Raw genomic sequence first — 14,988 nt, 5'->3', positions numbered from 1 at the left:
GTGAAGATGGGGTGGCATTTCCCTACCGCTTGACTCCTTCTAATCAGGTGAGAAGTCCAGCTGCAGCTTCTTCCATACTCTCCCCAGACAAGGGGACCTGGGAAATGTGCTTTCTGTGAAAGGTATGGAAGCTGTTCCCTGCAGTTGGACTCTTCTCGTACTCAGGAGGAGTCCAGCAGCCATTGCTCTCCTAGCCTTCCCCAGACTGTGACCTCAGGGACCCCAGTCTAGAGAAGGCACTTGAAGCAGAGGAAGAGGGATGTCTTTGGGCTGGAATACCTGCATGCTCCCTATCTTGGGAAGATTTCCCAGAAATTTGCAGCAATAGAAATGAATGCCTGTCCATGGCCACTATTTATTGGATAAGTCCAATTCAGATTATTTATAAAGGGTGAGTCCAATTCAGATTATTCATAAAGGGTAAACAAGAAGGCAGCCACCTTAGTAAACACTAACTGTACAATACAAATTTAAAATGATACAGCTTTCCATTTTCTTTTTTCTTTTCTTTTTCTTTTCTTACATTTGGGATAGCATTTATTTATACTTCATATGCTGATATATGCAATAAAATAGTAGCAATCTTTTTGCAAACAAGCTAACAAAATTTATTAGATATGTTTTTGGTTTATAACCTGAAAATGAAGTCTTCCCATGCATAGAACTCTTCTTGAAAAACACAAACACTCCATGTTTGAACAAACTGTAAGATTAGCTAATATTGGAGATGATGTTTCTATATTAATAGAAGAGGATTCATGAGAAGGGCTGTCTGACTTTACTTAATGTGGGAGAAATAATTAGAAGGAATAACTTCATATTCTGTTAATTTTTCTATTGATCTCAGTGCTAAGTGAACATCCAGTCATTCAGAGGTTTGATTTCTCTGGAGGTCTGCAGATGCAGAGCTCCCTTCTCGTAGACCAACTAGGATTTTCCTCCTAAAATGAATTTTTATGACAAGCTTACGTATGTGTGACACAGAGTTTGTCATACCTAGGAAATACTGCAGGCTGAACACTTACAAATATTTCCACAGATGTTAGCTTGAGCATGCCTATGTTGAAAATTACATGTGCTGATGTAGCAAAATGGCCAGTGTCATGGAAATGTTATATAGGGCCTCTACCAGACAATAACCAGCTACTTAAGTCTTAAGCAGTAACCCAGTCACAAGTTAATGCAATTAATGGTGTGATAAAACAAGGAATAAACCACAAAGTTCTTCCACAAACTGGGGGATGATTCCCTTTATGCAATGTGACCAGGCTGACCAGGGCTCCTAGCCTTAGGAGCAATTGGGAGTCCTTGACTCCCATGGTCCCTGAGGCTAGGAGTGCTGATCAGCTGATAAGGGTGGAAGGTCTGGTCCTTTAATATTTTCTTAACGTCATTTTAATTGTGTTTGTAAAGTCTATTTCACTTAGCTTTAAGGAACAATGGTTTTTAGATAGCCATATACAAAATTGCCTTCTCTACTATATCACAGAATAGTTATATATTTTCCACTGTACCTTCACTTGCGTGACGGTCCCTAAAAACGTTCTTGGGGTGGATGTTAAATCCTTCTATATCATGTACTGAAGATGCTCTTCTTATACTACATATGCTTTCCTTCGATCTGGAATGCGTTACTGGAGTACTTGTCTGTATCATTTCAGGGTAAAGTCTGTCCCATTGCCGCTTAGGTGATGAATGGTCAAGAGGTCCTGATATATTAACCAAAGGAGAACATTTACTAGGCTGTATCAGTGCTTTTGTATCATCCGCTTCAGAAGGGCTACAGCTTTCTTTTGTAGGGGTTTTAAAGTGCTTCATAGCCACTGAGTCATCACTGTGCTTAGATGAATCAACTATCACTGCATCAGGGTCTTCCTGTGGTAAGGACTGTTTTCTGTATGTTAAAAGTCTCAGTCCAGGTAAACGGAAACCGAAGAGCTTGCCTATATAGGAATGTATATAGAAAAATTAATTACTAAAAAATAACGACTTGTAATATGTATTTTTATTCTCTCAAACATCTTTACTGTTAATAAGAACACCAGCCACAACTAATCTTATGAACAGAATGTACAACTTATAAAATATGTATCTGTAGGTTTACATTAATCTTTTTTGATAGTTTTATGCTTCAGTCAAACACCAGTTGTTTGTGCTCAAAAGCATCTTCATGCATTTTACAGGTCAGACTAATGATTTAATAGTCCCTTCTGACTTAAAAATCCGTGAATCTATCAAAGACTGATATAACATGAAATTGCTGCATTACTTGGTAACCGTATCCTTAAAGGATACTTGTAATATTTGTTATCTGCTAAATTTCATACAAACTAAAATTTACATTTGCTGTTTCATCCAATTTGATTTGATCTATAAATTAAATTGGAAAGATATTCATCCTAATTTTACAGAAAGGAAAATGAAGTTCAATTTCAATTTTATCATGATCCCAAAATTTTATGTTTATACATTTAACTGACTCACTTATCTTGCTAGACATTTAAAAAAAATTAAAAAGCCAAATTCTATCCTCAGTTGAACCAATGCAATGCAAATATCTTTAGTTCATTTGTACAGAACTGGGTCTAACTGGATTTAGTGGGCTTAACTGGGTCTAACATTGAATCTCATGGTAGACAGTATTGAATGTTACAGAAAATTAATGAAGCTATACCACAATAGAAATTTCAGCAGCTAAGAGAGAAAGCATACAAATGGAGCGATTAAAGAGAATATTTGATGAGAGATTTTAAAAATAATTCAAATAGAAAAACAAAAATAGTTTTTCAAGTACTATGTAGCCCAGCTGGCAAATGGAAGAAGAACTAAGGCCTTGACATATAGATAATGCAGCAACACAGGTTACCAGAAGAGCTGGTTCAGAAAGCAAGAGCCATCATGAAAGAAATGAAGTGATAAAAAAGTCAAGTTTGCAGGTAGAAATAGTTTGACTCATGTCTGTCTATCCATCCATCCATCCATCCATCCATCCATCCATCCATCCATCCATCCAATTTTAGAATTGTATTTTGCCAACCGTTACTATAGTAATTCAGGAGTTTGCATGTTAAATCAATGCAAAAATGTTTTCCTAATGGATTTCCTAGAATTTCTGGCACTTCCTCCCCTTTTTGAGGTTAAAAAAACCCCTCTGTTTGTGGTAGGGCTTTAAATTTTGATTTTATTAAATCAGTTTTAATCACTGATATTTGTTGTTAGGCTCATTTTTAGTAATTTTTAGCACTTTAGATTTATGTGCTCATGCTTTGACTAATTGAGACACAGAATAGTGAAATGTTTTGAGATATTTTGTCTTTTAATGATGTGTATGCACAATAGCTAATGCAGAGAACATGATGGCTCAGCTTAGCTACTGAATTTTTCAAACTTGAAGAGCTATACAGTCAGTATTTAGATTCGTATTTAATACATTTAAGTCAGATTTCTCTACTTCATGGGAAATCCCCCACACACCCAGATATAAACTATACACTAAAATCTCCATTACCCCAAACAAGAGACAAAGATGATGTGGACAGCAACTGGAGATTTCATTTTTCAATCTGCAGAACAGGATTCAATAACAGTGTACCTTGGGAGCTATTTTGAAAGCCTTCTAACTTGGTTCTCCTAACATATTATGTATACTTGAGTAAATTGCCTACAGTTAAAAATTAGTGAAGTATATAAAAATCATTTTATAGCATTTTTAATGCACATGAAATTGAGTTACAAAACAGCTTATAAATCAATTTTGCAAGCTTATTTCACTGAAGGTCAAACAATTACTACAATTTTTTTTCATCAGTTACATTACACTCCTTTAATATACCATTCATAAGACTTCCTGGCATTAGATATTGTTAAAGGCTTTTTGCTGGCACTCTAGTTTAGTCATATTCATGGTGTTGCAGATGGTCTTTTCTGCATCACTAGGTTAATATGACCATGTTCGACTGCATTACTGATTTAGCTGTCTAACTGTAGTTCAGCTGGAAAGAATACACAGTGAGAATTTTGCTCATTGCTAAGACTTTCAGGCATGAAATAGAAAACCCAAATGAGTATCTCTTCGTTATTCCTCTTTCAACTGAAGGCGAGTGTCTCAAAGTTAAAGTCCTCATTTCCTGCTTTTTAACTAGACTGTTCTTTAAAATGGGAGTATTGTGGCTCATCTTTAGTATATGGATAATGAGCCATACAGTGTGCTGAATGTTCAGATCCCTTCTGCAATACTGCAGCTGAAGCTATCAGGAAGCTCATTCACAGTTCATCTGATTTGCATCAGACTTTCTTACTTAGTTCAGTGATACAACATAACATGATGCAATATTCATGGCTCCAGGCTAGAAGTTTCAGTCTAGGCAAAAGTGTCAGTGGGAGCTTTTCCAATATCAGAACTATGGGATCAGGTCCCTTTTTTTTTGTTTTAAACTGGGCAGTTCCAGTTTTAGACTTACATGCTGACTGAGCTAATTTTACTTATATCACTGAAGAGTTTCAGATGTAGCCAATTACTTCTGACTTTACTGGGAGTAGTAGACTGCATTATGCTTGAATGCTTAACATTTGATAAGAATTACATTTAGATCACCATGTTGCTCTTAGTGCTAAGTAAAGAGCAATGTGCGCCATTATATCCCAGGAGCTGACCTGGAAATGAGCTATATGCCAAGTCACAATTCCATTCCTGCCACCCCTTTCCTTACCTACACAATTTCCTCTCACAAGTAACTCTCTAATGGCCTACACTGGTTGCAGATTCATTATTTCTCCATGCTGTTTGCTGAGCTATCCTAGGTTCTGCTTAATGCCTGCCCTTCTTTACTGGTTAAATGTGAGATTACATGTTACAATTGGACTATATTAAAAACACTCAAAACTTGAACGATCACACATTAAATGTATTGTTACACATTTCAATTAGCATGTGCTAAGGAAGTTTAGGCTGCGTTAAAGTTAGCATGTGTTGTGAGCAGTCACATGTTAAAGGTTAATACCCTCTCTAATGCGCACTCCTAGAGGACTGGTGAGCAGGTACGTGACTAGGACCTGCAAAGCTGTCAGTGCTTGCCCTGCTGGTTGGCCCTCTATGGCAGTACAGGCTCCGGGATTGGTGTCCCACTAGAACCTGGAACCCCCTACCCTGCCAGCTTAGACCAGGCCCCAACATTTCTCCAGGCCATTTTGGGACTCCCCAGTCCCCCCGGCCCCACCAGCCCCACTGGGCCAGATCAGGGCATTTCTAGCCCCCTGGCCTGATCAGTCCCTCCCACCTGCTAGTCCGTCTGACCTGCATTGGGGCCCTGATCACTTGCCCCCTCATGGATGCCCCGAATCTGGAGAGTGGTGGTGGCAGTGATGGTGGCATCAGACAGGTGGAGGGGCTATCAGGAGGTTGATGGTATGCTGAGGGGTGATCCAGGGACAGAGAGGTGACCCCTGGTGTGGAGGGGGAAATCTGGGTATGGCGGGTGGGGTGGGAGGCTTCCTTCCCCAGCCTATGCTAGAGAGCCAGTGAGTGGTGCAGATATGAAGGAGACATGCATCTTCTAGCCGTGCCCTGCTTGCCAGCCTTCTAGTGGCAGGTATAAGCAGTGCATGTTAAGGAGGGTGTTAACTCTTAAATGTGACTGCTCACAGCATGTGTTAAATTTAACACAATCTAACATTTCTTAGAGTCAGCATGTGTTAATTGTAATGTGTAATCTCAACCTAAATGGAAGATGTGAGGAGAAGCAGCAGGGGGCATGTTTTTCCCTCAGGCTCAGATCAGTAATATGGAGATGCTAAGCAGAAGAGGAAAAGGGTATCTGGTATACGGTGACCACACCTATGCATGCGCTTATCTGTGGAGTAGACTAATTAGTTGTGGAGTAAAGCATCACCATGAGATGATATTAGGCCAGAGTAAACTAAATGATGCTGTGCTAAGATAGTACTGTCAGGAACAGTGTACAATGTTACATTGGGGTAATTTACTATAATTAAATGCAGATGTAGATGCTGCTGTGGGTTTAAATTGCACCTGACTCCTGCCACGTGACTCCGTACTTTCAGCACCCTTGTGCCCTAGCTCAGGGGTTTTCAAACTTTTTTAAGGTACACTTCTGGAGGAGCTCGGGGGCGGGGGGTGGTGGCCGGACATAGAGCAGGTGGGGTGGTACTGCCATGTGTGAGCTCCCCTCCACCTTGCATCCAGCCAGCCAGCTGGCACCTGTGTGGCCCGCAGAGGGGAGCCACTGCCCTTGCTCCCTCCCCCACTGCAGCCCTGCTCCTGGGAGGTGGCAGCATGGTGGCACTCCATCCCCACCCACCCGCACATACCTGCTAGCCCCTTTTCAAGTACCCCCAGGGGTACACTTACCCCCAGTTGACAACCCCTGCCCTAGCCAGCCCCTCCACTGCTTGGCAACACTACCCATACCCCAGGGCTTAGTGGCCCTGGCATTAACTCCTCTGCCATGGCTCAAACTGCCTGGGAGTAGTTTACTCAAGCTCAAACTGCTCTGGAATTTATTGCTTCAACTTAATTGCATGTGTAGATGTACCCTGTGAGTCTCTAGAGTAGGCACAAAGGGCAAATGAAGTGCTTGCCTGTAGTCTGTTTCATAAGAATTCAGGCTATTTCCCTTCAAATATATTTATTGGAAATAAAGGCACATTATTTTCCATGCTGAATTTTCTATTTTACCCTTTTCATGGCATCAGATGTGAAAAGCTGGAGCTCAAACCTAAAAGCATGTTCTATATGAATTAAAAAATGCCTGATTTTTTCATGGAACCTACAGGGTCCATCTACATGAGATGCTAAGTCGCTGTAGTGATGTGCTATGAACACATAGCATTGGAGGGCACAAACCGTGATGCCACTGCTATGTTGCCATAGTGACGAGATCCCTCACTATAGTGCATTGCTATGGTGATGTAGCTGCTAAAAATAACCATGTGCTGCCGGGACGGCAGAAGTAACTGCTGTTACTGCATCATCATTTAGTACTTCCTAAAGGGGCAGTACTTTAGAAACTACCTTTAGGAAGTACTAAATGACAGCACAGTAACAACTGTGCCACGGGGGCATGTGTAGATGTGCCTACAGTCACCCACTGGAAGAGAGTGTCCTTATGGTTTGCAGCACTTACCCCTTGCCCAACAAGCTATCTGTGCTACTCTGGAGCACTGCTTTCTGCCTAACTGCATCCAGCCACTTTTCTGACAATAAGCCATATTAAAAGGCCTCCTAAATGACCTTTCATGTCCAAACACATTTTGGGAGAGATCCATTGCTCCCTCCAGTGAAAATAGGTTTACATCTTTTGAATCTAAGATATTTAAATCCTTTCAGCCATTTCAGGATGGCTCCTTCTATAGTCACAAAGTGTGACTAGAGATTACATCCTTCTATAGTCACAGAGTCATTGAAAATGTGTTTCAATTCTATTTCTGTTTAAGAAGTCAAATAACTTTAGAGACAGCACTCTCCTTGGCTCTACATAAGAAATTACAGTAGCCCTACAGTCTCAGGCATTAAGAGAAGTGCTGAATGGAAATATATAAAGTGGATCAAAGGGCTTTATTTTCATGTTATGAAAATGATGAGGTTAGTGTCATGTTTTAAATTAAAGGTTGTATATCAACTTATGACTAAAGCTACTTGGAATAAGGTTTTTCTGTCTCCTGAAAAAAATGGAAAGTTTAATTTTTGGTTTTCATGACAACTAAAAGCCAAAAACTCAAATTTTGTGAAGCAACATTCTGAAAAAAAAAAGTTCAGATTAACAGTATTACTTTGCTTTCATACATTTGAAAATTCAACTTCAATTTTGGCTCCTTTATTCTGATTTTTTTACATAAACTGACAAACATTTTGAAACAAAAATAATTTTGCAATGAATAATTACTACTTTTCTTTTCTTTCAGGCCAAAATTTTGAAATGGCATTATTAATGAAAAATGCCCTGTAGTTTTTAAATGATTTTTTTTTTCAATGTGTAAAATTTTGTAAAAAAAAATTTTTTTTAAGTTTTATTCCAGTAGAAAACTATTGCAATGAGCATTTTCCAGGTAGCTCCAGTTAAAACTTTTGTTCTACTTCTCATAGATAGCTTCAGGTATGTACGTTTTTGTCTGAAAATGAAACACTACAGCAAAAAACAGATCTGACCAAAGGTTTCCTAGGTAACTTCATGCACCTAGGTGACAAGAAATTTCTGAGTCAATATTTCATGAGATTTCTGTATCAATAGAAGAAATTGGCATCTGGCCTGAGGATTCTCTGAAAATTCTTTAATATAATAATTGCTCAAACTATACATCCCTTAAATTCTCTAGGGTTAAAAATGCTTATTTACGTTGATGACATCTTCATTGTAACAGAGTTAGAAAAGTGCCTCAGGCCATTTTTGTGGCAGCTTTGCTCTTTTCATTTATTTTGGTGTCTCTCTCGTTTAGAGACCTATGAAGATGATTTCTGGCAGCTCAGAAAACACCTGTGAGCTTCTTTTTGACTACTTGGGCAAACCTAATGTGGTATGTCATTCTAGTCTCTCTCATTCTTCTGGATTTACCTTTTCAGAATCCCTAGATGGATAACTCCAAGGAACTAGATGGGTTCTGGTATGCAATAAGCATAATATCATCTTTCTATCAGGTCACAGCACTGTGACATCATACGTGATAAACTAGCGTAAGTTAGGGTTACCATATTCCAGTTCCAAAAAAGAGGACATCTGCCACATGCATGTGTGGTGGGGAGGGAGCGGGGTGGGGAGGGGTATATAAGTGTGAGGGGCACTGATATGTCAGTGCCCAGGCCCTGCATATTCCATTGCCCCTTGCTCCCAAGCCAAAGCCTGTCCAGCTCTGCTGCTGCCTGTCACTCCTGACCTGGAGACCCCTGGCCCTACCAGTGCCCTCCACTCCCAACCCACAGTACCCTGTCCCCCTGGTCCATGCTGGTGCCCCTCACTCCCAACCCACAGCCCCCCCCCATCCCTGCTGGTGCCCTTCACTCCTGTCCCACAGCTCCCTGCCCCACATTCTAGACCCACAGTCCCCATGCCCCTCACTTGCAAGCCACATCCCCCTGTTCCCTCCATCTCCTGGCTGCCCCCCCCTGCAACCTTTTCCCTGCAGTTGGCTGCTGCCTAAAACCCATTCCCCTCCACAAGTTGCAGTCCCACACCCCAGGGTGATCAGATGCTGCTGCAAGAGGAAGATAAAAAGTCAGGTGCTAGGACCCTGGGGTGCCTTCTCTGCTGTGGCAGAGAAGCTAAACTGAACTTGGTAGGTGCTAGGACCCTGCAGACATCTCCTCTGCTGCCAGCTGGCCACCCAGTTCCCAGCTGTAGCAGGTGCGCCTGGGCAGCTTCTTCTCCCAGTGTCTTTAGCCTCCCCCCCCAGCTCAGCTGAGCAAAATCCCAGACAGTTGATCAGATTTAAAAGAAATAGCTGGACAGAGATCAGAGGATCAAAAAAAAAGACGTGTCTGGGAAAACCCTATGTAACCCTAGTGTAGGTGGATCAGAGTACGTGGCTGATTAATCATAACATTTGGGACAGTATGTAAGAGTAAAGAATACAGCCTGACTGGTTCCCACACATCCACATTAATTGACTCTTTATAAGTAAGGTATAGATAGGATTCCAAAACTTCGTAATAACTAATAGACTGTCTAAGGGTTTAGACAGAAGTGCAGCTCCCTGCTGTAACTGCGAATGCTTTGCAGGAAGTGTTCAAAGTTGCAACAATCTCCTGGAACAAGCAGAAGTTCACTGTTGGTTCCAGTGGTGAGGGGAATCTAGCTGCTGGCTGCCACCTACAGCCAGTTTTCCCCTGTGAGGCTGCAAAGTTTTCAGAATGGGAGAGAGGGAATGGAGGAAAGGGAGCTCGTTCTAGTGGTTTCTCTGACCAGTGTTGGAGAGTGGGTTGGGTGAATTGAAGCCCCCACACCTTGGAGGGGAGGGGGCTCCAATACACCTGCCACACCCTCTAGCCAGGACTGAAAGCCCCCCTCTCTCTGCTCCCTTTTCCCACTCCCATTCTGATAACAGCTTGAGGCTGGCAGGTAGTGCAGACAGAAGTTACAGAAGATGCTTTGTTCTGAAATCATCTCATGCAATAAGAGTTCAGATTTTCACCAGATCAGCCATTTTTGTTGATGTCTGCAGCCATTCACTTGTGTTTGGTCATGGTTATAAACCACTTCCTACGGCCAGATCATGCAAAAATTTTCACTTCTGTCTGTGCCCTAAAGAAAGATTTGGTCACCAGCTTTTAGTCAAATAACACTAATTCTTTTGTGGTTGCAAGAACACAGAAGAATGGATAAAGCTAAATTCTCCATTCCCTAGAGAGGTCCAGAGGATCTGCATCTGTTTCCTATTTCTGGTATGTCAAAAAGGGATGATGAAAATAACAAATGGCTAACAGTTGCCTAACAAACATCTCTGACCATCAATCCTCCAGCCCATAGATTCATTCAGCAATGCAGCTGTTCTCAGGTTTCCCCCAAAGCTGGGCAAAGTGACCTTGCAATAGGAGCAGAGGAACAATTCCTTAATGAAGGATTTTCTAATGATTGTCAGGAGCTCATTCCAGGATTCAGGCTATCAGAAATGCATATGAGTTGCCCTAGATATTTTGTGAGGCTGAAGGAATACAAACTCATTCAAACCACAAATCTAACCAAAATCAAGAAACCCCCATTAAATTCCTCAAGCATAACTACTGTTAAAGGGGTTTTTATTCTGTGAATCAAATGGGACTCATAACCCAGAGGAAACAATTTCTTTTCAGGGAGTCCTAAGTAGTGAGTAGTTGGCTAAAGGAGCAGCAGATGTTTAAATGTGCTGTATGCAATGATTAAAAAAAAAGCTATTGCCATAGCATCTGCCTTCCCTGGAATCACCTAAAAATAGGTAAGTAAGCCATACTTTTAAAAGACTCCACTTGTGTCATGTGTCAGCTTTATCTTCATGACCCCCACATGCCATTTAAATAGCTCAGTGAAAAAGAATGCATCTTTTATTCCCAAGGGAAAATATTGCTTTTCTCTGTATTCTTTCATTGCCAGAAATTGAGTTAAAAATTAAAACATTTTTTCTCCCTATGAGGAAATAAATTGCTATTCAATGAAACAAAATGTCAAACATCACAATTAATATTAAGTACCCTGAGTTATTGAGCCAGCACTTTTTATTGTAATGATAGTTTTGAAATTTGAGAGAAAGAATTGATGCTATTTGTCATTTCCAATCTGCATTACCATTACCTAGATTACCAGACTTTATGCTGCATTGTTTCTGTCTATGCAGCCAGGAAGTGAAGGCCTGAAGCTGGCTTCTTTATTAAGCTATGTTTCAGAAGCTAATTCATATATCTGTACAGATGTCCACCATATGGTTTATTTCATCCTTTGGTAGATAATTTCTATGTTTTCATATCCAGGCAAATAAGCCGAAAAACATTACATTCTCTTTTGTATCAGCTTGAACTCAGCTTTAGTAGTTTAAGTGTTAGAACTATAGGCCATTTATACGCATATGTTTTGGTCCCACAATGCACCAGAGATCCTTTGCTTCAGAGCAGACTCAATCAAGTCACTGAGCAGCATTGCGTGCAGTTATATAAATAGTGAAATGCACATCAGTGCGCAGAAAATGGCAGCGGTATGCTTTTGGACTAAAGCACCTTTGATATGTTTTAATTCAAAAGCATGCCGCTGCCATTTTCTCAGTGGTGTAACACATTTTGCCACTTATACAACTGTATGTGTCACAGTGCTGGGTGCTTTTCAAAGTGCCCATTGCTGCGGCACTTACATGTGTGAAAATGCCCATAGTTCTTACTGGCCGCATCTACACGCTTACTATGCAGTAGCATGTTACTACTGCATAGTAGTGTTGCCAGGCATGAACCATGATGTGATGCTACTGTGCAGTAGTAATGAGCTACTATGCAATAAGGATCACTAGGCAACCATGCTGGGATGCTAGTGTGCAGTAACACTGGTTACTATGCAGTCATTTAGTATCTGGTTATGCAAGCAACTTATGTAGACACAGCCACGGAAATGAAAATTCAGAGGGTTTGGTAAGTGCTGACTTGCCCTCTTGGAAGATAATATAAAACTTAATAAGAGTTTGCAATCAAAGGAAAAAACCATGAGTAAAAGGATTTTATATAGAGATTTACCTGAAGAAGAGCCACTTGAAAGGTTGTTACCATCTGAAACACAATTAAACTAGATTTACAGACAGCATTAACTTTTAATACAAGTTAAGAAAATAAGCATTCAAGTGTGTGTACTCGACAAGAATTTCAGTTTTCTACACATTGTATAAGAAAATAAAAGAGGCTAAAATACTGTTCTAAAAGTACACTCTCTTTCCTACTTGCAAAATTACATTGTTAAATTTGTTGTATAAATAAAGGTCTATTTCCCTTTACAAGTATTAAAATTAATAAACTATCTTTACTGGAGCATCTGAAATTAGGCTTAAGGGGGAGTTATTTATGATTGTTTAATGACTTTTATAAAGCACTTTAAGATTAAAAACTTATGTGCTATTTAAATGTAAATTATGACCTCATATTAAAGAGAGGAGAGCTTTGTTAACAAAAAGTAGAATGATTTGTTTGGCAACTCCTTGCGGTAAGGGACCTGGTCTTGGCTGCTTGTCATTTATTTATAGTGTAATCTTGCACATGTCACGTATTGCCTTTGTAAGGAGTAACTTCATCTGTAAAAGGGAAGAATATGCTTGCTTTTGTATGTCTATTGTGTTCTACAGAGATCTCTGGAGCGTCCAAGAGATGATCCCTAACTTGTGTGTGTATTACACAGAACAGATAAGGAAACAATTATAGAAATATAGAGATGAAATGTAAGAGGCAGTAGTTGTAATATCCTTTGTTGATATTCAGTGATCTGGGACCACATAAATAATAAAACACACACATTTTGGATCAATATCTAAGATACGAAATCTCCCCTAATCCACTTAAATTAGGATACTTCTATCATCTCATATAATTCTCTTAGCCCACTCTAACAAGATAGCTTTGTTTTCAGTATATTTTTTTCTTCAAGTATGAAACTCATATTTGCCATTTTGTAAATGACTGGCATTTGAAATATTCCAGGCTATTGCTTGGTATTACAAATAATTAGGTTATGAGTTTGTGAGAGAGTCATTCCATCAGTGGCCTCTCTGCTTCTCCAATTACTGCCTTGTGATTTTTTGTGTTTTTTTGGTGTCCCTCCCTATAACCTGATACGACTTTCTTTAATGAGTTTGCAAAATTACTACCTTGTCTTTCAGATCACCTCTCAGAATTAACAGCCACTGTTACACATACCCAGTACACTCCATAAAGATAATGACAAGACAGGGAGCTTGTTAAAAATAATTAAGTATCACTTATTAAACGAAAAATATTGTGCAGTCCATTTAGGTAGCTAGTCTACAGTCACCATGTGTTCTTGTTCTTATCCATGACTTCTCCCCTCTATTGAGTATTACAGTCACCTGTTACATCCTGCCCTTGCTTTTGTGTAATCTCCCTAAGGCACAGATTGAATTTTTATAGCATGTTTGTATGGCAAAATGGGGATCTATCCTAATTGGAGATTCATGATGATACTGTAATATAAACAGCTAATTACAATGGTTAAAATTTCAGAATGCTTCAGTTCTAACCTGAGCCTGAGCAGTGACTCCCTTGTATTAAAGGAAATTGTATGTCCTTTTAAAAACCCAAAGAACATTTTTATTCATTTTAATGCTCTCTCTCCTATCCCTAAGCTTCTCTTTATGTTCTATATTTATTTGACTCAGAATACAAATTCCTTCAGAAGAAACCCTGCCTTTTTAAAAAAGAGTAGTTTGATATGTAGTAATCACACTAAGACAATAGTAACAACAATAATAGTTCACATAGCACCACCCATTGTAAACTACATTACAATTAGAAGTTGAAACACCATTTGATAAGACGTTTAGTAAGCGTTTAAAAAAGGTAAGCTCCCCTAAAAAAGAAATTAAAAAAATGTAAAACCATGGAAGTTTTTTAAATGTAGCAAAGTACACCAGCTTCAGTATTTCTTTGTAACTGCTTTCACATTCAAGCAGACTAGAAAACAATCTGTAAAAGTGCATCTTTCAAACAGACAGACAAGGTTACTTGGGTGAATTTGATATCTTTTATTAGACCAACCCAAATAGTTGGAGAATAGTTATTAAGCAAGCTTTCGGGTTCAAAAACCCTTCGTCAGGCTAAGGAAGTTTCAGCAGTTGGTGTGTGCTCTTCCTGGATGGGATGAAAAGTAAAGAAGCCAGGGGCTGGGCTGGGCGGGGGAGTCATTTGCCAGGCAGATTATAATGTGTCAAAAATCCTATGTCTATGTTTAGTCCATGATCTCTAGTATCCAGGAGGTTGATGAAATGGAGCTCATAGGCTCGTCTCTGGAAAGTGTTGTGTAAGTTTCCCTTGAGGATCAGAACTGAGAGATTGGAGAGAGAGTGGCCCTCCTGTGAGAAATGTGCCCCCACCGGTAACTGGGTATTTCTGTCTTTGATAGATTTCCAGTGTGCGTTCATTCTGGTGCGCAGTTGTTGTTTGGTCTCTCCTACATATTTTCCATCAGGGCATTTGGTGCATTGGATGAGGTATATTACATTTCTGGAGGTGCAGCTGTAAGATCCTGGGATGCTGATGGCTCTGTTGTGGGGTGTAGTAATAGTGGGGGTGGTGGAGATGTGTTGGCACATTTTGCATTTCTTGTCATGGCACGGTCTGGATCCTGTTGGTGTTTTCTGGGCTTGAGGAAGTTTGCTTCTGGTGATGAGGTTGGCGAGGTTCGGTGCTTGTCTGAAGGCTAGGATGGGTGGCTCTGGGAAGATCTTTTTAAGAATAGGGTCTCTGTCTAGTATGGGTTGCAATTTTTTGAGGATTTTTTGTACAGGTTCAAGGGAGGGGTGATA

At 40.0% G+C, this 14,988-nt stretch overlaps 1 protein-coding gene across 1 annotated transcript in view; it reads right to left on the bottom strand.

The window, feature by feature from the left end:
* KCNH7 (potassium voltage-gated channel subfamily H member 7) overlaps positions 1-14,988 on the bottom strand; it is a 390,758-nt gene that overhangs the window by 139,190 nt on the left and 236,580 nt on the right. The window contains exon 4 of the mRNA XM_025212042.1: positions 1,515-1,943. Coding sequence (XP_025067827.1) covers positions 1,515-1,943 — 429 coding nt within the window. The remainder of the gene's footprint in view (positions 1-1,514; positions 1,944-14,988) is intronic.

The sequence above is a fragment of the Alligator sinensis genome, unplaced genomic scaffold, assembly GCF_000455745.1.
Source record: "Alligator sinensis unplaced genomic scaffold, ASM45574v1 scaffold738_2, whole genome shotgun sequence".
Taxonomy (NCBI): domain Eukaryota; kingdom Metazoa; phylum Chordata; order Crocodylia; family Alligatoridae; genus Alligator; species Alligator sinensis.
Note: the sequence above shows the minus strand (reverse complement) of the source record. Positions and strands in the feature narration are given on the sequence as shown.